Source organism: Desmodus rotundus, chromosome 3 (assembly GCF_022682495.2).
Source record: "Desmodus rotundus isolate HL8 chromosome 3, HLdesRot8A.1, whole genome shotgun sequence".
NCBI classification, from domain to species: domain Eukaryota; kingdom Metazoa; phylum Chordata; class Mammalia; order Chiroptera; family Phyllostomidae; genus Desmodus; species Desmodus rotundus.
The window spans coordinates 104,172,627-104,197,922 of record NC_071389.1 but is presented as its reverse complement, the minus strand read 5'-3'; the positions used below and the strand labels follow the sequence as shown (position 1 = coordinate 104,197,922).

The 25,296-nt window shown below is 38.1% G+C and overlaps 1 protein-coding gene across 9 annotated transcripts in view; it reads left to right on the top strand.

The window, feature by feature from the left end:
- FRY (FRY microtubule binding protein) overlaps nucleotides 1–25,296 on the top strand; it is a 540,327-nt gene that overhangs the window by 280,750 nt on the left and 234,281 nt on the right. For all 9 annotated transcript variants that reach the window (XM_024580787.4, XM_053920706.2, XM_053920710.2 and 6 more), the window contains 8 exons: nucleotides 4,166–4,305; nucleotides 8,230–8,320; nucleotides 8,542–8,621; nucleotides 8,728–8,808; nucleotides 14,284–14,452; nucleotides 17,261–17,353; nucleotides 17,447–17,545; nucleotides 24,613–24,714. In XM_024580787.4, the coding sequence (XP_024436555.2) occupies nucleotides 4,166–4,305; nucleotides 8,230–8,320; nucleotides 8,542–8,621; nucleotides 8,728–8,808; nucleotides 14,284–14,452; nucleotides 17,261–17,353; nucleotides 17,447–17,545; nucleotides 24,613–24,714 (855 nt within the window). The remainder of the gene's footprint in view (nucleotides 1–4,165; nucleotides 4,306–8,229; nucleotides 8,321–8,541; nucleotides 8,622–8,727; nucleotides 8,809–14,283; nucleotides 14,453–17,260; nucleotides 17,354–17,446; nucleotides 17,546–24,612; nucleotides 24,715–25,296) is intronic.

The following is a 25,296-nucleotide window of genomic DNA, read 5'->3' as shown; positions in this document are numbered from 1 at the left end:
TGTATAGTGCATTGTGTGTTCACCACTCAAAGTCAAGTCTCCTTCAGTCATTATATATTTGACTCCTTTTATCCTTTTCTACCATCCTTCTACCCACCCCCTTTCCCTGTGGTAACCACCATACTGTTGTCTGTCTGTCAGCTTTCATTTGTCTTATTTATTCATTCGTTGCTTTCAGTTTTATATCCCACATATGAGTGAAATACTGCCATATGAGACAATATGAATGGATCTTGAGAACATCATGCAAAGCAAAATAAGTCAGACAGAAAAACGAAGAGTTTTTTAATAGGTAGACGAAATCATTATAGCTGAGGTTGGAAGGACACTACTGAGGTTCTTGAGGGAGAACGTGGGTTATACCCAAGTGCAGTAGCAGAACTTTGTGTGCTGTACCCAGAGATGTTTAAGAGCCAAATGCAGGTTCATGTTACCTTTATGGGTCTGTAGGGAGTAGTGGGACTTGTAATTATTCCACACAACTATTTTTAAATAAACTTTTAATTTTTTAAGTAGTTTTAGATTTACAGAAAAGTTGCAAAGATAACACAGACAGTTGTTACATACTTTGCACCCAGTTTCTCCTATTAACATCTTGCATTAACATGGTACATTTGTCACAACCAAGAAACCGACATTGGTGCATTATTAACTAAACTCCATACTTCATTCGTATATCCTTTGTTTTCCCCTGATATGTGGTCCAGAATACCATCTAGGATACCACATTACATTTAGTCATCATGACTCCTTATGGTTCATTCCGACTTACACAAGTATTTTTAAATTATTAAAATATAATAGTCAAGTGGCTTGGTTTGATTACATATTCAATAATTATAACAGAATTAACCCATGGCCAGGGACTCTGAATTCTGATCCCTTTTCCTCTGTGTGAAGAACCCCCTTTATTTCCCAACTCAAAACATTTTATTTTTTTATGATTTGATTTATTTATTTTTAGAGAAAGGGGAATGGAGGGAGAAAGAGAGGGAGAGAACATCGATGTGAGAAACATTGATCAGTTGCCTTTTACACATACCTTGACTGGGGACCAAACCCACAACCCAAGCACATTCCCTGACCAGGGATCGAACTGGAAACCTTTCGCATTACAAGATGATGCCCAACCAACTGAGCCACACCGGTCAGGGACCAACTGAAAACATTTTAGATGATGGTGACTGTTTTATGCTGGGGTAACTTCAAAGACAACTGGTAAATTACTCCCCTCACACACTGTGATTTGTTTCCTCTATAAATCTACTGCTGTTATACCCACAGGAACAATAAGAAAATATGCATGTCTGTGGGGGATCGGAGGCTCCTTTTTTTAATAATTAATTTTTATTTTAGGGGTTTTTTATTTTAATTTTTTATTGTTATTCAATTACAGTTGTGTGCCTTTTCTCCCCATGCCTCCACCCCACCCCAGCTGAATTTATTTTAGTTTAAAAAAAAGCAAATGGCAACTAGGTTCATAGGGTAGGCTAATGCAATAACCTATGTACTTTTACTTGTATTAGCCCATAACCAACGATAATATACAATTTTGTATATGTACATGTAATGATGATTATAAGAGAGAGAATATGAAATAAGGCTATCGAGATAAAGCGTCTGGGAGAAAGAGCGATGCTTTTGTTCAATCTTAGATTTCTTTTAAAGGTAACAGTAGGAAGTTCTATTGACACGAAGCACTTCAGCTCCTGTTGCTCTGGTTTCCTGCTTTGTAAAAGGAAGTTAAGCCTAGCCTGTTTAACTCCAGAAATATACTAAGTTAACTAAGGTTTTCCACCTCTTTTGCCACCTCCCCGCTCCAGCCTTGGTCACTCACTGTATGCCTGGAACTGTTGCAGTGACCTCATTCAATTAAGCATGTGTGTACGCGCGTACACTCTCCCAGCCGCCTTTATTCACAAACGCCTTTGGTCCAGCCTAACATCACTGCTAGATTAACCTCCCAAACACCATTTTTATGGACAGATTTCCCTATTAAAAAATATTTAGGGACCTCCCATTTTCTAGAAAAGAAAATTGAACATTTTCAAACTGGTATTAGATGCCTTCTATAGTTTTGTTCCAACTTAAAATTTTCAACATTTCCCCCCCACTCTGGTATACCAAGGTCCCCGCACCAGGCAGATATTTCTTCTTTCAGTTCACTCAAAATGTTCATTGAATTTATTATTATAATCATTATCAACAAACACTTATTTTGCAACTTCATTACCAGAAGCTTTCCCGCCTTGTTTCTTTGCTTAGTTTCTTTCTCGACACTCATCTCAATTTTCTGTCCTTTCTAAAATAGGCCCTGGTAAAATCCTACCTTCATTCCTCTTTAACTCCCTACTCCCTCTCCCTCTAGTAACATGCCTCTCCTGAGAACTCCTGGCCTCAGTGTGCACTGCGGATATGCTGGTGTATTTCCTCCTGGCCCTATTTTCTGTATGTGTATACTTATAGAGTGTCTATACCAAATTGGGATTGCACCAATTAAATGACTTTTTTCATTCTTTTTTCATTTATTATATCATGAACATGTTCATGTTAATTAATATTTTTAGAATGTGATTTTCCTGGCTTCATAGATAATCTACATCAAAATCCCCATTGTATTAAGGCATTTACATATAGCTGAACACTTAGGTTGTCTCTTTTTCTCTTATAAGTAATGCTGCCTGAACATTCTTACTCATCTCTAATTATGTACTCGAGATAAATTCCTGAGAGTGGGCTTATTGAGGATGGTTTTTATTAGGTTCTTGATATGTATTTCTAAATTACTTTCCAGATCCATTTTGCCAATTTTTTTCCTACAGTCGGCACTGGATGAACATCCATTTTATCTACTGTCTCATCAGCACTGGGAGTTATACTTTGCTCATACTATTTGTTAATTAGGTAATTCAACCCCATCTCATTATAGTTTTACATATTTTGGTTACAAGGCCTTTATCAGATACATGTTTTGCAAATATTTTCTCCCCATCTGTGGCCTGTTTTTTAAATCACTTTCTTAACAATATCCTTCTAAAGGCAGAAGCTTTTAATGTTGATGACTCTCAGTATATTGGATTCCCATGGACCTTGCTTTTGGTGTCATACTGAAGAAATCCTTGCCGAACACAAAGTCACAAAGACTGTCCCCTGTGTTTTCTTTCAGAAGATTTCGAGTTTTGGGTTTTATACTTAGGTCTATGATCCATTTTAAGTTAATTTTTGCATATAACGTGAGAGATGGATAGAAGTTCATTTTTTGGTGATAATTAGTAAAAGATCAGGATTCTTTCCAGGTACCAAAGGCACCTTTGTTATTTAAAGAAGAGGGGAGTTCGCCTTTAATGTAATACCAATAAATTATTGCTACTGACTCACATCGGGAGTCTAATTTGGGGCATACATCAGATTAGTGGATGAATGATTATTTGGCAGAAAACCATACATTCTATTACCACTTAAGTTATTTGTTTGGGGGATAGGTTTGCTTATTTCACCTAAACAGCTAATGTAATTGCATTAATCAGTACATTTATTTACAGAACAGCATTTTTGAGGACCTAAGACATACATGGCACTACTTAGCTGGTATGGGGAAACAATTTCTTTGCAGTCCTTGAATAACCTGTTTGCAATTTACATCTGATTTCTAGAATGAAAGGGAGTCAACGTAATTAACTTTCTTGAAGCACAAAATTATTAACTAAGGAACATCTGTCAACATTAAGAGACTTGGGCTCTTGGGGCTATACTAATAAAGATTTATTAAAGAAAGGACTGTGATAAATAAGAAAACTTTCTTGTAACTGTGGCTTGGAGTTATTTGTGAAATAAAAAGTTTCTCAGTAATTGGAAGTGCCACCAAAGCCTTTAATCCAGCAATTTTCAACTGTTGTGCCATGAGAATTTTTAGAACATGCAATACTTGACTATTTAGTCAGGGACGCTGACCTCTTTTCCCTTAGGTTGTCAAATTAAAAACTGACAACAGCCAACGTCACAATAACTGTCTAGTGTGAATGAATCAAAATTATACCTATTTTTGTCAGATCTGCAAAAAAGTATATTTTTCCGTGTGCCGCAGAATCTTAGTGATTAGTTTATGTGGGCTGTGAGATGGAAAAGGCTGGAAATCACTGCTTTAATCACCTGTTTCTCTCTATAGATCATCAGCTCAATGAGCTCCCTCTCTGAGTACTGCCTGCCTTCCATTCTGCGCACGTTGTTTGACTGGTATAAAAGGCAAAACGGCATCGAGGATGAGTCACATGAATACAGACCGAGAACAAGCAATAAATCAAAAAGGTACATTTCTTTTGTGCAAGGATTTTGAGGATTGTGATATTTTTCTTTTGATTTATTTTTGTTTTCTTTTCCTTCCCTCTCCCCCTTCCTCCCCTCTTTCTTTCACTTGTTTAAGAAATGTAAATTGAAATGGAAGTTAAGAGTCTTCTAGGTGTTCCTGCCTCTTCACACAGACACCTAGCAGGTGCTCTGGGATCCCCGTGTCTGCAGGTGTCACAGTGGGAGTACTGGTCACTGGCCACTGTCATAGGTTGAAAAGTCATACAGGGCCTTAGTTCAACATTGGTGGGGTGAGTTGCAAAGGGCCAAGGTTATCCTTTCGCCTGCTTCTTTTCTGGGCAGTGTCACCTCCAGTCTCTCACCTGAGAGCAGAGAGCTGCTGCCTGCCCCACACCACGCTGCCTGGATGTTTTTGTACTTGGTAGTAACCTTGAGTGCCCAGCGTACCATGGACAGATGCTAATCTGGATGTTTGCCATGGTTCTGGAGCTTCCAGTAATTAGCCATGTGAGTTTGGGCAACTCACCACCTCTCTGTAACTCAGTCTTTTCATGAGCAAAATGGGGAGGTCAGATTCCAGCATCTCTAACTTCCATTCCAGCAAAAATTGTTTATTTGTTGTGTGGGTTGGAAAAGTGTAACTTGCTGCCACATGAGTACTCTGGTAGCCATAAAACCTGAGCACACACTGTCCATGAATGTACATCCTCCAAATATAGGTAAATACATGTAATTTCATATGTTTGAAATCCAGCCACTACAAACAGGTAGTAAAGATAAGAAAGTTTAATACACTTATCTTTTTTTAAAAGATTATTTCAAAAGAAACTAGCTTTCTCCACCTCAATTAGTTGTGCATGTTTTTATGCTTTTAAAGACAGTAAACCGAAATTGATCCCTCAGGAAATCAAACATTAACTACTTCTTGTAAGTGATTTATCCCTCTCATTTTTGACACTCATTTTTTTTAAATATAGACTTATCTTGAAATAGACTTGGAATTTTACCAAATTATAATCCATCTGAATTTGTAATTTCATTTTATAATGTGCATGAGTTTCTGCATTTTTCAATCATGAATTTATTATTTTGTTTGGGAGAGAAATTAATAACTTTGATTTTTTTTAGTTGATGAAGGAAATTTTATGGGGATATAACTCACAAAGAATAAAATTTACTCTTTTAAAGTGTGTAATTCTGTGTTTTTGGTACATTCACAGTGTCGTGCAACCATCACCATCTAACTCCAGAGCATTTTCATCACCCCAAAAAGGAACCCCATGCCAATTATCAGCCTTTCCTCATACACACTTTTTTAATGTATCAAATGTTAAAGATAGAATTTTAATTCTTGTGTCTGAAAATTCAGACTGATTATTAAATTAATGGAATCATTTTATTACATGTCTTATATTACCTGTTAGCTTATTATTATTAATAAGTCCATGATCTTAGCCCACTATTCTTGCTTCCGTGCTAGGGAACTCCACATTCATTTCATTTTTTTTTCCTTTGTTCAATTCCCAATCAGCCCTCAGTATGTTAGATGAGCAGAAGATGGGGGAGGGACATGGGCTCACATTTCCATCTTTCTAATCCTGCTCCCTGACTTTTGAATGAGTTCAAATGACTCTGCTCTGCCTCTTCTACCTCTTCTCACGTATGCTTTTCAACCTCTCTCTCTCTGCCAATACTTTTATATTCTCTTTATACTTTTTATTTCTTCCTTTCATAACAGGTATTATTAAAACTTTCCTGAAGGTAGGGATTGGGGCAGTTTTTAGTGAGTTGACTTAAGGGAGCTTTCAAAGGAAGCTTTTGTTCCTCAGTTTTGTTAGAATTTAGTTACTAAAACTAGATTTTTCATGAGTTGATTGCTTTGTGACTTAAAAATAATAGTTTTTTTATCATGTTACTGATCGATTATTTTCAAGAGATCAAAGTAATTGCTGGGATCAAATACAGAATCAGGACAATGAAATTCAACTCAGTAGCATTTTAGTTAGCATTTGAAAGTTTAAAACAAGTGTGTGTGTTGGGAGAAAGCCAAAGAACCAGGGCCTCCAGAGCATAATGGAGCTAACAATGTGGATTCATCTCACTAGAAAACAGAGAAGAGGAACTTTTGGGAGAAGCATGAACAACTGAAAACAGTCAAATGTGATGAATGTGTATTTGGGTTATGTTTTCTAAGATTAGTATAATATCAACATTTTGGCTGCCAAATAAATTTGTCAAATGCCTCTGGCTCCTGGCAGTTAGACCTCAGACCAGCAATAGAGTTGAATTCGTTATTGGAAAAGTATATGTCTTACTTGTATTTAAAAGCATCAATGGCTTATAAATAAAATAGACCAAGAGGTTTAAAAAATATTTTTCTACCAAGAAATGCTACTTTCTCAAGGTTCTTTGGCCCCTTTTGAAGACCCTGATGAGCCATCCAACACAAGCATTTTCTCTCTGCTGTGGCTGGCCATCTTTGGCAGTCCTCCTTCCATTTGGTGGTCAAGCTTCTTGTTTCCATATTCCACAATACAATCTCTAGGTTAGACTTGTGAATGCCTTCTTTTTAAAAGCATTTTTATATGTTTTCTTCTTTCCTGTGTGGTATTTGCTCCTTCTTCTGGCGGGTCTTGAAGGACTTCAGATAGATGGTTCTGTTCAGTTCACTGCTCCTCCTCCTTCCAGGACTGTTCCTACAGGCTCCTGAATGAAGGAGCGCCAACCCTGTCCTTACATTTCCCTTTGAAAGTCAAAGCTGCAGATTCCCTTGTTAACCCACCCTGCCATCCACCAGCCTCAAGTTGACTTGCTGACTGTTAGAGAGCTTCTCCAGAAGTCATTTTTCATATCTTGAATATCACCTTTACTTCTGCTCATTTCCTCTGGACTAAAGGGAAAAACATTTCATATTTAAAATATTTGACTTATTTTGAAAATATCTGCCTAACAAGTCCAAATCCCGTCATCCTTTCTCCTTCTATTTAATATAGAAGTATTGAACAGTTATGTGTTTGGGAGATTAGACTGCTTTGTTTTTTTTAATAGTCAAGCAAACCTTTATATAATTGCTATTATTATTCCCATTTATAGATGGGGACATTACTGGTAAAGAGAAGAGGCATAATTCCACACCAAAGTCCATGATCTTAGCCACTATTCTTGCTTCCGTGCTAGGGAACTCTGCATTCATTTCATTTTTTTTTCCTTTGTTCAATTCCCAATCAGCCCTCAGTATGTTAGACGAGCAGAAGATGGGGTAGGGACATGGACTCGCATTTCCATCTTTCTAATCCTGCTCCCTGACTTTTGAATGAGTTCAAATGACTCTGCTCTGCCTCTTCTACCTCTTCTCACGTATGCTTTTCAACCTCTCTCTCTCTGCCAATACTTTTATATTCTCTTTATACTTTTTATTTCTTCCTTTCATAAATATCAAGAGACAAAAAGTAAAGAGGAATGGCACAAGGGGGAAAAGCAATTCTAATCCTTTCTTCATCCCCCTGTGGTTCTGCTCATTGAGGTCTTTACATTGGTTTAGTTCCTTTCACAAGATCTTTTCACTGTAAACCACTTGCACGGTAGCCCTGTCTGGTGTTTGCATCCAGTCTACAGATGATAGAGTTAGTGGGTTGAACCATACCTTAGAAGAGCCCACAGGATGTGGTTATAGACGCACAAATAGCTCCTCAAGTTGATGTGGTTGAAAATGTAAAATTTGAAGTCAAATATTCTGACTCAGTGTTTGTCCCCTGCACCATCCCAGTAATAGGAAGAGCTTCAGCAAATACTGTATTTACCACTGCCATCTCATAAGACCGAGTTTGGCTTGCAGTCTGCTGGGGACGAGTCCTCAGTCTTGGAGGAAGTATATCACTCACAATATCTTCATGCCAGTTGATGTGAATATTTTCAATTTTACAGTGATGAACAGCAGCGAGATTATTTAATGGAAAGACGGGACCTCGCCATTGATTTTATTTTTTCTTTAGTATTAATAGAAGTTTTGAAACAGGTAGGTCATTAATTTAATGTTACTTTTAGATAAGATTTATTTATCTGAAAATTACTTAAGTTTTTAAAGTCTAAGTTTATTAAATTGCTTATGAATTTCAAATACTAGGTCATATGAATTATATTTATTGATTGCTGAAGTACATATGTAGTTATTGGAAGTACTCTTATTGATTTGATGTTTAATATTCTCGAGTTAAGAGCCATCTCTTTTTTTTCCAGATTCCACTTCATCCTGTATTAGACACGTTAATACATGATGTTATTAACTTGGCTTTCAAGCACTTTAAATACAAAGAAGGGTAAAGTAATTTCTCACCTTAGAATTTTGACAAGGTTTGTGATTAAAACTAAATCTAGTTTCAGATGACCAGGGACCCCTCACCTGTCTAATTATATCTTCTTTAGGTACCTTGGCCCTAACACGGGCAATATGCACATTGTGGCCGACCTGTACGCAGAAGTCATCGGAGTGCTGGCGCAAGCTAAGTACGTAAATGTCCATCCGAACCCCTTCCCCTAGAACAGGAGTGCCTCTCTGTCCGCCCCGCCTACTCTCGGGAAGGGGACAAGCTAGCTTATAGGAAGCAAGGGTGTTGTTTTGCTATGTGTGCCCATCTCTGGAACTGACTAAGAGCTTCCCCAAGGCACGTACAAATCTTTTTCCAATTTGTTTGCTCTATTCAATTTGCTCTATTTTTTTCACTTGACAGTTGAGCCAGATGCTACCAAGAGTTCATGAGTTTCATATGACTGCATCATAGAAAGAAACGGACAAATCAAATTACTTTCTCTTTGCCCAAATATTCCAAAGATGTTTATCAGTTTTAAAAGTTTCGTTGTGCTCATTTCAGCAGCACATATACTAAAAATTTTTGTTTTCTGTATTCCACAAGTGGGTGGGTATGGTATATCATCCATGAGTGGGAAAATTCCCTTCTAGAATGTCCCTTTACTATAGACTTACTTAATTCGGCCGAGCTAAAAATGTCCCATACTCTGTCATGGAAACAAGTCAGAGGAAAATTCTCATCGCTAAATTTATCTGGCCCCATAACACTACTTAGCAGGCTAGAACAAACTGGTGTTAGGTTATTAGCAATAATACACTTCTTCCAAAAGTGATGTCATACCCCATTCTTCCATCTTCATCTTATTCCACCCTCAGGCAGATCAGGCAAGATCCCAAGTGCCTCAGTAAGGCATAGTGAGCCAGGGACCTAATGGGAACCCAAGGCAAGAGGCCTGCTGAAAGCAACAGTGATGCCCATATCCTGTGAAATATAATCCTCTGAGATTTTTATCTTAAAGAAGTAGAATTTCCTAACTTAGTACATGGAAATACCCAGTTTATCAAAAACAAAACAAAACAAAAATTTAAAGTTCTTACTCAGCAATCTTACCTACTCAAAACATAGGCAAGAACTCAGGACAGACCCCCAAAACTCCTTGACATGATTTAATCTAACCCAGTTTATCTATTGTGTTTATCTAAACCACTCATTTCTTCTAACACATGGAACATGAGTAATTAGAGGGAAGAGAGGTGGGTATACTCACGCCAGTGAGAACTGTGAAACTCGAAGACTGACAGTAACAGAAAGGAAAGACCGGCTAACGCATGCACAAGGACTAAACAGTACAGTTATCTGGGCCATTTTTCATGAGATAACTTTGTACTTTTACTATCACCCACTATAATCATTATGACTCATCAGTCATCATGAAAAAAAAGAATAATGTGTTTTGGAGAGATTTCCATGGCAATTGAATGATAAAAATATTGGCATTTTGAAAGTATAAGCTGAAACTATCTGGCAAATTAGTTCATGTGTCTCTGCCTCATTCCTGAAAAAGATCAGAAAATGAGTTATTAGTATGTATTTTTGGTGATTAGTCAAACCCTGAAATTCTCAACATATTCCTTTGTAATTCCTTTGTAATTACTCCAACATAATTCTCTTATCCAATCATTTGGGAAGTTGAACATGCCAAAAATAATATTTTGTTTTCTTCTTAGTTTTTGTTAATTATGTATAACAATATTGGTTACTTACAGAATGACCATCCTTAGCTACAATTTTGGGTTAGTTGTGAATGAATTAAGAAACAGTGTCATAACTAAACAACATTCTAAGTTGTAGAAATTTCTATTATCTGGTCAGACGTATTATCCACCAAGCCAAAGTTTTCTTGCCAACAGTGGCTTTTTTTATTTTCATGGTGTTTGTCCAACTTCCACAGTAGTAGAGCAGCCTTACTTTCTACTGCTGAACTGAGAAATGTCTCAGTTTGGACAAGGCTCCAATATTTTGCCATCACAGGAGAACCCCTTGACCAATGGGTTCTTGTAGTTAATCACAGTAATATCTGGTCGTCACAATCAATGGACAGTTAGCCTTTATTGACAGTACAGTCTTAAGCTGGTTTCATACTATGAATTAGCACATTACTTTCTTTTCATAAGTGCACCAGGAGCACCACATTATCACTGCCTTAGAAAGTAATGCTTCCTTTGTTCTTGGGGAAACAGGATGTGTGCATATCCGGTACAGGGTGGTTATCTTCTTTTTAAAATAAACTTGACTAGTGTAACAATTCTAATTTTTCATTTTGCATCTAGTTCCCAATGATAATGCATGTGACATATTTTCTTCATTATGACTTTAGTTTGTAATACTTAGTCTTTTAAATTTAGTTTTTAAGTTTCAGCAGAATCACTATTTTTAATCTTACTAGTGATAATGTGCTTAATTCACATTCTTAAGGGAAAACATGTTTGCTATGAAGTGACATTTTCCTATAGTGTTGACTTTTTCAAAGTCAATTAAGTTAAAATTAGGTGTTTTAAGGTGACTTTTTCTTGGGTGGTGGTGGTTGTTAAAATTTGGTATAGTCATTTAAATACTGATGATTGCATCTAAGGTTCAAAGATTTCAAAACTGCTTTCTCCTTATGTGATATCTTAATGTATATATTCTTACTCTCACTTTTATAATATGTATTATTCATTTTAAAGTAAAAATTATTTGTATGTAAATGTCATAGCATAACAAACCTAAGTAATCATTAAGTTAATGTATTGCCTAAAGACAGTGCTAAATACTAAAGGCATGGTCATTGAAACAAATTTTATTTTTCCCTAAAATTATTTTAAAAGAAAATAGATTTTAGCACAAATATATTTTTGGATTATTTTTATGCTAAAATAACATACTTATGTCACTTGGAATTTTTTCAAGTAAAAGATAGCCATATTTATTTTTAAATGAGGAATAAATAGACTTTTAACTACTAGCTCATGAGAATATTGAAATAGTGAGTTATGCAAATAACCTGCCTTCTCCTTCCCCTGAGGAAAGACCTCAGTACCACATGGTCTTTAAAATAATATAACTCTAACCTATAGGACTAATTTTCTTTTTCAAACTCTCACATTTAAAAATTAAATCAATAGATTTTTTTTCTTTTTTAGTGTTTGGAAATAACTTCAATTAAAATACGATTTTTAAAAATCCAGTTTGGAATTACTAATTTTTATAATCTTGATTGAAAGTCACTTCCATTGCTTTCCATGCCATTTCTTCTCCCTACTTCTCTCCATCTCTGCCCAAACACCTCTGCTTGCCCCCCAACAAACTCAGATCCCCTCTGAAACCTTCTCTGATTATCCAGGTGGAAAGAGCTCCTTCTTTCTCCAAAGCCCTCTACCTTCTTTAAGTATAGTAGTCACATAGAAGACAATGGGAAATACGAGAAAGTGATCTGGCCCGGAGCATTCGACCTCCCTGAAGGATCAGACAGATCCAGGAGAAGTGCCAGACTCATGCTAACACACTGCATTTTTATTATCATTATTATTCTCAATATTCACATGGGTTATTGTCAAGGATACATTGCTTTATCTTCCCAGTTAACCTTTACACTGTTCTAGATAGGGCAGGGGCTTTATTTCATAGTTCAGGACTGTCATTAACTATGCAGCTGAATTATAGTGGAAATTCCTGGAATTTGCATCAGGAAGACCTGTGCTTGAGTCTCTTCTTTATTACTTTGGTTTTCCAGATTTGTTTCTTCATTTGTAAAATTGAAATGCATTCACTGCCTGACTCAGTGGATTGTTGTGAAGATAAAAATGTGAGAGTATAACGCACATCAAATATGCACCATCTTACAAATGTGTCTGATTGTCATGCCTGATTCAGACCAGTGCTTCAGAAACTTCAGCACATCAGAGTCACCTATGAGGCTTTCAAACAGGCTGACTGGACTCACCCCCAGAGTTTCTTGTTCAGGAGGTCTGGTTTGGGCCAGAGAATGTGTGTTCCTTACAAGTTGCCAGGTGATGCTGATCTGGGGACCACACTTTGAGAACCGCTGCTCTGGACAGACTGTGATAGAAAGGGTAACAGCATGAACTCTAGAGCCAGACACTTGGCTTAAAATTCTGGCCCTGCCAGAATTAGTCCCATGATGAAACATCTGCCACAAGTTCCTCTTATGTAAAAAGGGCACAATAATAGCAACCTACTGGAATGGCTGTGAGTTAAATGAGTGATTCTTTGAAGTTCACTGAACTCTGCCTGGCATATAGTGAGCTCTGAATCATTATCACCAACATCTTTTTTTTACTATAAGAAGTAGAAAAGAAGGATGACATTGGAGTTTAGAATTTATATTTCATGCGTCATTGTCTTCTTAAAACCTTTTTACTGTGAATTATATGTACCAAACCTAAAGAAAAAACCCATACATTGTTTAGAAAAAGATAGAGTTTTAACCAATTGTTACCAAATGAATACCATGTCACCTTCTCCACCCAAGCCAAGAACTAGAAAATTTCCAGCTTTCATGAAGCCCTTATGTCCACCTCGCCAGTCATACACCCCATTGCTGCCTTTTAGTGAAACATATCTATATGTTACTGTCCTCTTTATTTATCCTGAAATTTCTGCTTTGTCATATCAAGAGCTACTGTTCCATCCTTCTGGGGTTCTATAGGTTGGCCTTTAACTTCCATCCTCATAATTACCCTCTCCAATCACACCTGGCTCCTAAATGGCCCTTTTAACTCATGCAGAACCTCATGCTGATGGTCTCAGGAAACTAAATACAATGAGTCTTAAAACACCTTCCTTGTCCTTTTTTTAACCAACTGTGAAACTGGCTATTTTAGAAGTAGTTTGGACAACTTTAATGTGTATATTCCTTCAGCTTCAGGTACTTTGAAGATCTGCTACTGCTTTGCATCTTCTTAAAACCTACTCTTCCTTTGATTCTGTATGATATGATAATGTTGTAATTAATATTATTAATTATTCATATTATTTTACTTTCAAACAATACGAATGCCTTAAGTTCCTTGAGGACTGCGTCTGTTTAGTTGCAAATTCCCATACCTGTCGTAGAGAGCTTACTTGTCTTCTAGAGCAGGTTTAAATTTTCCCATTACTAGGTTCTCCTTTAACCTTAAAATATCTTCAACAGTCATGAGCCTAAAATTATAAAAGAAATATGAACATACGACTTTGGAGGTGGATGCAGGAGTGTTTCTGGGCGTCAGTCCCTGTCGCTGTCAGACTGACTGGCCCGGCATGCGATGCTCATGTGCACAACTGGGTGCTTCATGCCCTCAGGGCCTGCAAGCGTGTTGGAAATGGCTAAGCCTGAGGAAATGGAGCTCAACTAGTGGAGATCTATTTAGGAGCTATACTGTCTGGAGAGGATTACAACCCTGGCTGTTGTCCCTAGCCCAAAGAAGATGTTGAGCATCTTACGAAGTAACTGAAGAAAGGAGAAGATGACACTCTACCAAATATCGCATCCTTTCAAATTGGCAGCCACTGTACTTAGATTTCAAGGACCCCCCATCCCTGTTGCCCTGTCACCCTGAGATGCTGAAGGCCTCCATTACAGTCGCTTTCCTACCCATTATTTGATAAATCATGCATGTCCTTTTCTTAGATTCCATGCTGTGAAGAAGAAATTTATGGCGGAGCTCAAAGAATTACGTCACAAAGAGCAGAGCCCTTATGTTGTTCAAAGCATCATCAGCTTGATAATGGGAATGAAATTCTTTCGGATTAAGATGTATCCAGTGGAGGACTTCGAGGCATCACTTCAGTTTATGCAGGTAATACCTTGAGGCCAAGGGGCTCTCAGCTGGAGTGACTCCCTGCCTCAAAGTAACTCAATAGAATGTGAAAACCCACTCACTTGTCAAGGTAGAAAAAAGTCCTACTTTTCCCACAATAATTCAGAAAAGGCCTCACCACCAAATAATAAATTTGCAGGCACATAATTTCATTTTGAATTTCACCTCATCTTCAGGGCACTCTGTGCAGTGGAATGTTTCATTTACTAACCTTACCTCAGTATCTGTCTCTCCCTCTCTCTCTCTCTCTCCCAGTTATTTATTTTCTTACCGTTGGCTACATATTGTTCTGTAAATAAAATATAAAATATAGCTGATTTTTTATTTTTTAGAGTTGATAGCATTAGTTTGCTATGCTAAAATCCATATGCATCAGAACTTTAAATAATGAAGAGATCTTTCTATTCATACTAACAGAAGGAATCCATTTTTTAAAAATTAACCAAACCATATAGGTTTAGATGTCAATTACTTGGTGTTTATTATTACGTGCTAACAAAACAGCTGTTGCTAATGAGGATTCCATAGAATATGCAGCTCTATTAGAGTTTACAAAAACTTTAGTATCTGAAGGGATTTTTTTTTAATGCTGTGCGAATCAGACTCACTGTATTTTGTCGTATATAATGCACATTTTTTGCCCAAATTTTTGAGAGAAAAATAAGGATGAGCATTATACACAGGTACAATGATTACATACCATGGGTATATTAACTGGTTAAATAATACTGTATAATATCTATACACCATATTTTGCCATGTATAATGCATACCCACACCTTTGTGCACATTACACACAAAATAAAGAGCTAAGGTATAAGGACTTGATAACACGCTGTACCACTTCATACCCACTAGGACAGCTAGAATCAAAAACACAGTGTTGGCGAGAGGATGTAAAGAATTGGAATCCTTGTGTACCGCCGATGGGAACGTAGAGTGGCACAGCAGCTGCAGAAAACAGTTTGACAGTTCCTCACATGGTTACCTCTAGAATTACTATATAATCAAGCAATTCCACTCCTAAGGATGAAAATATATGTCCACACAAAAACATGAATGCAAGCGTTCACATAGCAGCACTATTCATAATAGCAAAAAAGTAGATATAAGCCAAATATTCATCAACCGATGAATGGTTAACAAAACATGGTCTATCTATGCAATATTATTTGGCTACTAAAAAGGAATGAACTACTCATATTTATATGCTATAATATGGACGAACCTCGAACATAGAATGCTAAGTTAAAGAAGTCAGACACAAAAGGCTACATATATGATTCTATTTATGTGAAATCTCCAGAATAGGCAAATCCATGGAAACAGAAAGTGGTTGTGCAGGGTTGGAGGAAGAGATTGTAGGTAGGGAGGTTGGGGATGACTGCTAAGGAGAATAAAGTTTCTTTGCAGGATAATAAAAAGGTTCTAAGTTTGATTGTGGTAATAGTTTCACAACAGTAAATATATGAAAAGCCATTGACTTGTGCACTTAAGTGGGTGAGTTACATGCTATGTTAACTACATCTTTTTTTAAAAAGCTGTTTAAAAATAAAAAAATAGCCTATGTGTATAGAACTTCTTGCGTGTTTGAATTCAAGCTTCAGCGCTTTACTCGCTTTGGGACCTTGGGAAATCAGGCTGAGCCCCTCCCAGCCTCACTCACCCTATCTGCAGTGGCGGTTATGACATTAACCTTAAAAGGTAGTTCTGAGAATTCTCAGGAACTGCTAACCATTATTATTTTTATTCTCCTCACCTACCAACTCGTGTATCTATGTACTTGAATGACTATTGGAGAGAGTATTTACATATATTTGCAAAATAATGTAGGAAAAAGACCACAATGCTGGGAACTGTGAAGCTCCATTCTGTTATCGGTGACTCAGTGCTGGCAGTGCTTAGCTTGTGCTGAGGTCTTAGTGTGAAAGCAATAGACTGAGGACTTCAGTAAGTGCTGTTGGTGATAGGCCCAATGTTGACTAGAAATAAGTGGTAATAAACAGCTAATATAGATATTCATGTCATCCCAAATACATGTAGCCTTGGACTCTTTTATGGAAACAATTCCTAATAAAGACCACAGTAAGTTACTACCCATTCCAGGAAGGAGAAAGGGGCTGGCAGAATTCTAGACAGGGCAACTCCTACTAGATGATCCCTGCACAGCCAAAAATATCCTTTCATTGACAACAGTCCACAGGCAAATACATCCTTGCTTGAGGAGCTATTGCAAAGGTTTCCTTGTCTAAGGTGGGGAAGGGAAGCCTTCCAGACTTCCTTGTGAAACTGTCCAAATAATAAACACACTTCAAATTCAGGGTTAGCAAGTAAACAGCTCTGATCAGGGCCTAAAATTAATGTAAGGTCTTCTTCCTCTCTTCCCATGTTTACCTTCTCTGGGGAATCTGTGTTTGTGGGTTAATTCAGGGCTCAGGGACCCACGCACAGTAGGTGGTCAACAGAAATTTGTTGCAAATTAATGACTGATCAAATCAACCAGTAAGTCAGCAGATTAATGTCTCCTTGCTGATGGTAGATGCTTTGTCCTTTCAACTTAGTGTTTGAGATCAACGTAGGAGGGGAGTAAGAAAACCAGCCTTGGAAAATGGGCCACTGTGGATTTTAATATAAATGCTAAATCTGTGGTTTTAAAATATCTTACAGAATGTGTCTTGTTACTATATATGGTGGAATTAAGAGTTGTTTACTTAAATGTGTATAAATACATTTTATGTGCACATCTCAGCCTATGCTCCCACCTTTAACTCTTTTTCTACTTTCTAGGAATGTGCACATTATTTCCTGGAGGTCAAAGACAAAGACATCAAGCATGCCCTGGCTGGGCTTTTTGTTGAAATTCTTGTTCCAGTTGCCGCTGTGAGTTGTTACACTTGAACTTTTAAGAACTTCTTCAAATTGGGTTTGAGAGTCAATAATTTAATATAATATTAACATACATCTCTGTTTCAGGCTGTTAAAAATGAAGTCAATGTTCCCTGCCTTAGAAACTTTGTTGAAAGTCTGTATGATACCACTCTGGAACTTTCTTCTCGAAAGAAGCACTCCTTGGTTAGTAACTATGAGAAAATCAAAACATAAAACTGCAGAGACTAAAATTTCTAGGATGCAATCTTTTGAGAGTCACAAGCATTCCACAGATAGAAGAATTACCTGCAGCTCCCTCAAGGAAAGGTAGCATTTCAAAATTTGGAGCTTACACTTAATGTTGACCGTGACCGAATCATGGCAATGTAAGGTGATGAGACCATGTCACCTCGATGAACCTTCTAGTTGTAAGGATTGTGGAGTTTATTTCTGAGATTGGCTTAACTTGATTTTTGTTTGAATTTCTTCATATTTTTTCCAATATGAAGGCTAAAATTTATAATAACAGTTTCTCCTCTCAGTCCTCAAGAGTCTTCCCTGGAACCAATTCTTCCGAAGTTCAGAACCAACACGTATCCAGGCAGGGGGGAGTTGGGACACAGATAATTGCCAGAGGAAAGATTCTCTGAAGGCTAAGAAAACAATTTTGGGGAAAGCTTTTATACTTAGAACAGCATAGAAAATTCTTTTAAATTGCTACAACCTTTTGCCCTCATTGGTAAATAAAGCTCTGGTTTACGAATCAGCAAATGTTACCTAGCTATTGCAATACTATAAAAGAAGCAGCTTGCTTAGAAGTCACTGGTACTGGCATAGTTGATGCTAATCTTCAAAGTGTGAACATTGCCACCATTATTTGAGCAGTACTCAGAGTTGCTTTGCTGGTACTGGTAACAAAATGTGCTCATTTGTCTATATTTTGTGATTATTGTGACTGAATTCTTGCTTGTGTTTTTGTTGGGGTTTTTTGTTTTAGATTACTGGCCTGAATTAAAGTTACACTCAATGGTAGCAGTAGTTCAAAATCAGTTTAAAATCTAGTTGACTTAAAAAAATTAGTTTTCTGGTCAAGATGGCAGCATAGGAAAAAGCAGTACTTGTAGCCTTCTACCACCATATCAAAATTACAACTAAACTATGGAACAATCATTATTTAAAACTGGCTGAAATCTAGATGAACAGAAGTCATACAACTAAGGATATGAAGAAAAAGCCACATCAAGACTGGTAGGAGGGGCAGAGACACAAAGGGCTGTTCCCACACCCATGTGTAGTGGATAAAAATTGCAAGAGATATCTCCACTGTGGAGGTCGCCCCTGAGCAGCAAAGGATCCCAGCACCACACCAACTCCCCACCCCAGGTTTCTCGAGTAATGAAGAGAAGTACCCATAAAGTTCTGGCTGTAAAAACCAGCAGGGTTTGTGACTGAGTGAGATGGAGGGCTTCTGGAGTTCCAGGCATTTCCTCTTAAGGGGTCTGTGTGGACTTAGAATCATTCCCTCTGAGCTCCAGCTCAGATAGCAGCCTTGAAAGGCTCCAGGGACATATGGGGAAGGGCTGAATTGTCTGGCATCAGAGTGAGAGCTAGGGGATCAGCTTTTTCCCGGACAGAAGTGCTGGCAGAGGGCATTTTTCCTTTTCTGAGCCCTCCCCAAATAGAGCTGGCAGGCAGGCAACACATCTGAGTCTTCATCAGCCTATCACTGTTCATTCCACCCTGGTCATTCCCTGCTACCCAACCCCACGTACTTGCAGGCCCACCCAAGCTGCTTCCAGTGGCTTTTCCACACGAATGGCCTGTCTTGGCTTATGTTTCAGACTTTTCTAAAACTTCACAGGGACTCTTCTAAAACTTTCAAACAAGCAGCATTTGGCCTTGACATGACTCATACTTCTTGCTAAATAGCCCCAGGCCCAGCAGTAGTGGCAACCACCTTGGCTCACAGCTTGTCTTCCCCTGAGCGCTTCCTAGCCCAGCACACACAGAAGCCATCTACGGATTGCCTTCTATCTCATGCTGGCTGGCCCTGAGCAGAACACTGGTGGTGGCTGACCTTGGCCTGCACTTCCTGAAAGGCCCCAGAGCCACATACCTGGTAGACTGCTTCAGACCATTCAAAGTACCACCCAACAATCTCCACAAATGACAAATACAACAGGAAGACTCAAAGGTACCAGAGCCCCACTGAAGTAAGTCCCGATCTGGGAGGTGGGTCATGCACAGCTGATTCTCCACAGTGGTTGCAGCCAGTCCTTGTAGCCAATAGACCTGGAGGTAAATCCCTCTCGTTGATGTACCAACAGCAGCCAAGGCTCAAGTGCAACAGGAGGGTGTACATGGCCCACATGGGGGGCAGCACACCTCGAGTGCCCTGTTCAGGTGAACTGGGAGGCCATTCCACTAAACCCTACAGGACACGAACTATACTAGGCCATTCTACCAGGCCCAGGAGATGTAGCAGCTCTCCCTAATACAGAGAAATAAACACAGGGAAGCTCCCAAAATGAGGAGACAAAGATATATGACCCAAACGAAAGAACAAAACAAATCTCCAGAAAAAGAACTAACCAAAATTGATGCAAGCAATCTACTAGATGCAGAATTCAAAACACTGGTTATAAGGATGCTTAATGAACTTAGGGGAAGAAGTATATGATACAACTTCAACAGCATAAACAGGGACATGGAAACCATTAAAAAGAACCAGTCAGGAATGAAGTATACACTAACTGAAATGAAGAATAATTTACAGAGAATCAACAGGAGAGTAGATGAAGCTGAGAAACAAAAGTGATTTGGAATATAATGAAGCAAAATACATGCAATCAGAACAGCTAAAGAAAAAAGGAATTTAAAAAATGAGGGTAATGTAAGGAGCCTCTGGGACCCTTCAAACACACCAAAATTTGCATCGTGAGGGTGCTGGAAGCAGGGGTCCCTAACCCCTGGGCAAGGACCAGTAGCAGTCTGTGGCCTGTTAGGAACCAGGTTGCACAGCAAGAGGTGAGCAGCAGGCAATCGAGCAAAGCTTCATCTGTATTTACAGCTGTTCCCCAGTGCTTCCATTACCACCTGAGCTCCACTGATGCAGACACTGGCCCGCAGTGTCTGTGACATTGTGGCTGAGACAAGACAAATTCACACAGACTACCAAGTCCTGTGGAGGAAAAGGGACAGCACGGACTCTCTGTCAAGGGGAGAATGCCCCAACCCTTGCCTTGACAGGCTTTTATTGCTTTTCTGGCCACATTACATTGAGGATGGTCCTCATTTACTATGCACAGGTTCGCTGTAGGTGGTTACAGAAAACAAAGGAGAGGTTGTTACTAATTACATCAAAAAAGAAGGATATTTGCAAATTAAAGGGAAAAGTGGTTGAACTGGTTACACTCTCCTTGGAAAGTTTCGTATAGATTTTAGGAAGTTACTTTAAAGATACGCAGTAAACGTTTGCTGCCTCAATTCAGGGTGAGGGAGTTTTAGCAAAAAGCAAGTCTCAAAGCAGCCTAGGTACAATGTAGGCCTGATTCCCCACGGGAGAATCTATCCATGGGTGTGGGTCCTGCGTGCCAGACCTCACTTTCCACTGGCCTTTCCAAGTGGGAGCTGGGCCTACACCATGCAGAACGGTCTTCTATACTCCACCTCAAGTCAGGTCCCTGATGGCAATACATTCTCATAGGAGCACGAGCCCTACTGTGAATGGTGCAAGTGAGAGATCTAGGTTGTGCACTCCCTATGAGAATCTAATGACTGATGATCTGAGGTGAAGCTAAGGTTGTGATGTTAGCTCTGGAGAGCGGCTTCAAATGCAAATTATCACTAGCAGACAGGTTACACTGCACAAAAATCAGAATAAATCAGTCGCTTGTAGACTCATATCAAAACCCTATCAGTGAGTGGCAAGTGACAAGTAAGTGGCATCTGGTGGCAGGCTATAAAGACATTCCTCACCCCCAACCCCGGTCTGTGGAAAATTGTCTTCCACGAAACCAGTCCCTGGTGCCAAAAAGGTTGGGGATCACTTCTGGGAGGATAAGAGAAAGAGCAAGAAATTGAAAACCTATTTGAAAAAATAATGACAAAACTTCCCTAACCTGGTGAAGGAAGTAGACATGCAAGTCCAGAAAGCACAGAGAATCCCAAACAAAAAAGACCCAAAGAGGCTAGCACCTTGGTAGCCTCATAATTAAAATGCCAAAGGGTAAAGACCAAAAAAGAATCTTAAAAGCAGCAAGAGAAAAGCAGTTAGTTACCTACATTGGAGCTCCCATAAGACTGTCAGATTTTTCAACAGAAACTTTGCAGGACAGAGGGGTGGGCAAAAATATTCAAAGTGATATAAAGCAAGGACCCACAACCAAGATTACTCTATCCAGCAAACCTATCATTATTTATTTATTTATTTATATTGAATTTTTGGCATAACATTGGTTAATAAAATTATATAGGCTTCAGATGTACAAATCTGTAATACATCATCTGTATATTGTATTGTGTGTTTACCATGCCAAGTCAAGTCTCCTTTTAACACCATTTATCCCCCATTTACCCTCTGCTGCCCTCACCCTCCTTTTCCTCTGATAATCACTGTACTACTGTCTGTGTCTATGAGATTGTTTTTTGCTTAATCCCTTCACCTATTTCACCCAGCCCCCCAACTGCCTCCCCTCTGACAACTGTCAGTCTGTTCTCTGAATCTATCAGCTTGTTTCTATTTTGCTGGTTGGTTTGTTCATTAGATTCCACATATAAGTGAATTCATATAATACTTGTTAGTCTCAAAAATCATAAAAATCCTGGAAGAAAACATAGGTAATAAAACCTCAGACATTTCTCATAGCAATATTTTTTTCTAATGTATCTCTTTGGGCAAATAAAACAAAAGAAAAAATAAACAAGCGGGACTACATCAAATTTAAATGTTTTTGCACAGCAAAGGAAACCATCAACAAAATGAAAAAACAACCCATTGAATGGGAGAACATGTTCACCGATGATACATCTGAAAAGTGGTTAATATCCAAAATTTATAAAGAACTTATAAAATTCAACACAGAAAAAAACCTAATCCAGTTAAAAAGTGGACAAAGGACCTGAATAGACACTTCTACAAAGAGGAATACAGATGGCCCATGGACATATGAAAAGATGCTCAACATCACTAATCATCAGAGAAATGCAAATTAAAACCACAATGAAATATCACCTCATACCTGTCAGAATGGCTATCATCAATAAATCAACAAACAAGTGTTGGCAAGGATGCAGAGAAGAGGGAACCCTCATGCACTGTTGGTGGGAATACAGACTGGTGCAGCCACTGTGGAAAACAGTATGGAGTTATCTGAAAATATTAAAAATGGAACTGCCTCCAGTGATTCCACTTCTGAAGTGGAATATATCTGAAGGAACCCCAAACACTAATTCCAAAGAATATATGCACCCCTATGTTCATTGCAGCATTATTTACAATAGAGATTTGGAAGAAGCCCAAGTATACCCTTCAGTAGATCAGTGGATAAAAAAGCTGTCGTACATTCACACAATAGAATACTATTCAGCAAAAGAAAAAAAAACAAGGAAGACTTACCCTTTACAACGACATTGATGGACCTGGAGAGTATTATACTAAGTGAAATAAGCCAGTCAGAGAAAGGCAGCGCTAATTTAGAATTGAGGGACATATAAAGATGTTCCCAGACCAAAAAAACAAAAAGCTAAAGGATTTCATCACCAACACACCAGTATTAATTGAAATGTTAATGGGCCTTCTTAAAGATGAAGAAGAATAAAAAGTTCAAATATGTGAACAATAAAATGGCAATAAATGAATATCTATCAACAATTGAATCTAAGAAATGAACAAGCAGAACAGAAACAGACTCATAGATATGGAGAACATTTTGATGGTTGCCAGGTGAGAGGAGTTGGGGAGTTAGGTGAAAAAGGTGAAGGGATTAAGAAGTACAAATTGGTAGTTACAGAATAGTCATGGCGATGTAAAGTACAGCATAGGAATAGAGTGAATAATATTATAATAATTATGTATGGTGTCAGGTGGGTACTAGATTTACTAGGTTGATCAATTAGTAAGTTATATGTCTAATCCCTGGGGTGTACACCTGAAACTAATATAACATCGTATGCCAACTTTAATTGAAAAATAAAAAATGATTTAAAAATCAAAAAAAAAGAAAAGAAAACCGAGGTAGTGGAAATGTCAATTGAGCCAGAATTACAATTTAAAATCAGCTACTAAGTTTGTCACACTGTAATTGAAATCAAATAGTATTTCCTCACAATTCACATCCCACAATAACTTTATACTTAAAGCATATATATGTACATATATATACATATATTTATATAGGTATGCACATGCTTTTAATGAACTTATTTAAATGAAAAAATCTGTTATTATTTTATATAATAAAACATAAAAATAAAATAATGAATTGCTAAGCACTGAATCTCATTGTGACCATTACTTTTTTGCTAGTTCAAGTTAATAGATGAGCTAGTAATATTTTCTTTTAATCTTCACTAGCTTTAATTTGGGGGGAACCATACAGTTGTATGCTCTCTGGTTCAGCAAAGTGGTGATGAGTTCTGCAGGTATATTTCTTGCATGGCCGCCCATGAGCTGTTCTGTCCTCTCCAGCTGCTGTGGGAAGCTGGCCCAGCGAGGCTGAAAAAGTGCAGTAGCACCTCTGTTTATTCAGTCATAAGCAAATTCCTTCTGTGGTTAAATTTGTCTTGATGGCATTTACCAATGCAATAACATGTCTTTTAGGAATCTTCCTTATTACGAAATTATATGCAAAATAAAATATGCACATCTACCTCTAAGGCAGGGACAAACTAGTAAATGTTTATAAGCAAAAAAGCCACTAACATTTTCAAAATCAGCATGCCTTCCTGCTTTCCTCCTGAGGATTGAGAGTGATCAAAGAATATGAATTTTGTGTTTAAAATTCAGAAGTGAAGATCAAATCAGTGAATCAGGTTTTCACTTATTATACATGAAACTTGTACATTGTACATAACTCTAGATTATTTATCCCCATTGTCATCACAAAGCCTTTGTGAAATACCCACCTCAGCACGGCACCTGTTGAGCCTTCTTGTGTGACAAGGGTCCTGTTTATTCTGACCCATACAGGCCACAATAAGGTTCTGAGAATGTGCACTTCCTGGTTTGCTGAACTACAGCCCTTTGGTGACATTGTCTTCTTTATCCTCAGGCCTTGTACCCCCTGGTGACCTGTCTGCTCTGTGTCAGTCAGAAGCAGCTGTTCCTGAACAGGTGGCACATTTTCCTCAACAATTGTTTATCCAACCTTAAGGTTAGTATTATTGGCTCTAAAAGTCTTTTACAAAAATATATATAGTTCTGAGTCTGGTATATGAGCTTCTGAGAGTGATTTCTGATATTTGCAGGGGAAATATCCTGTACTCTTGGAATGATGAAAAAATATTAAGGGCTCTCTTTATCAAGTGTAGGTGATTTGAAGAGGTGACTTAGGGATAAGAGAAATTACTCCAGATATCATCTCCAATAAGGATCGCTTTAAAACTAGAATTAAATGCCCTCCTATTCTATGCACCTATTGTCACATTTTACCTAAATGATTTTTAAAAGGGAACTCACACTTCATTGGCAGAATCATGTGAGTTGATTTCAGAAGTTCACCTACACCTCGTCTATCCTTCTACCACCTCCGGCCTAGGAAATATTTGGGGGCAAGTTCCATTCTGTTAAGTGATTGATTTAGTAACAAAGAGCACTTATTTCTGTCACTGGTGTTTGTGAGTATTTGAAGGTATTCTATTTGAGCCACATGCCAGTCAGTCAGGCCCAAGCCTTCAATGAACAGCTGTCTTTAGAGAGAAGGCACAGGGGCTGGGTGACATGAGAAATAAAGCCA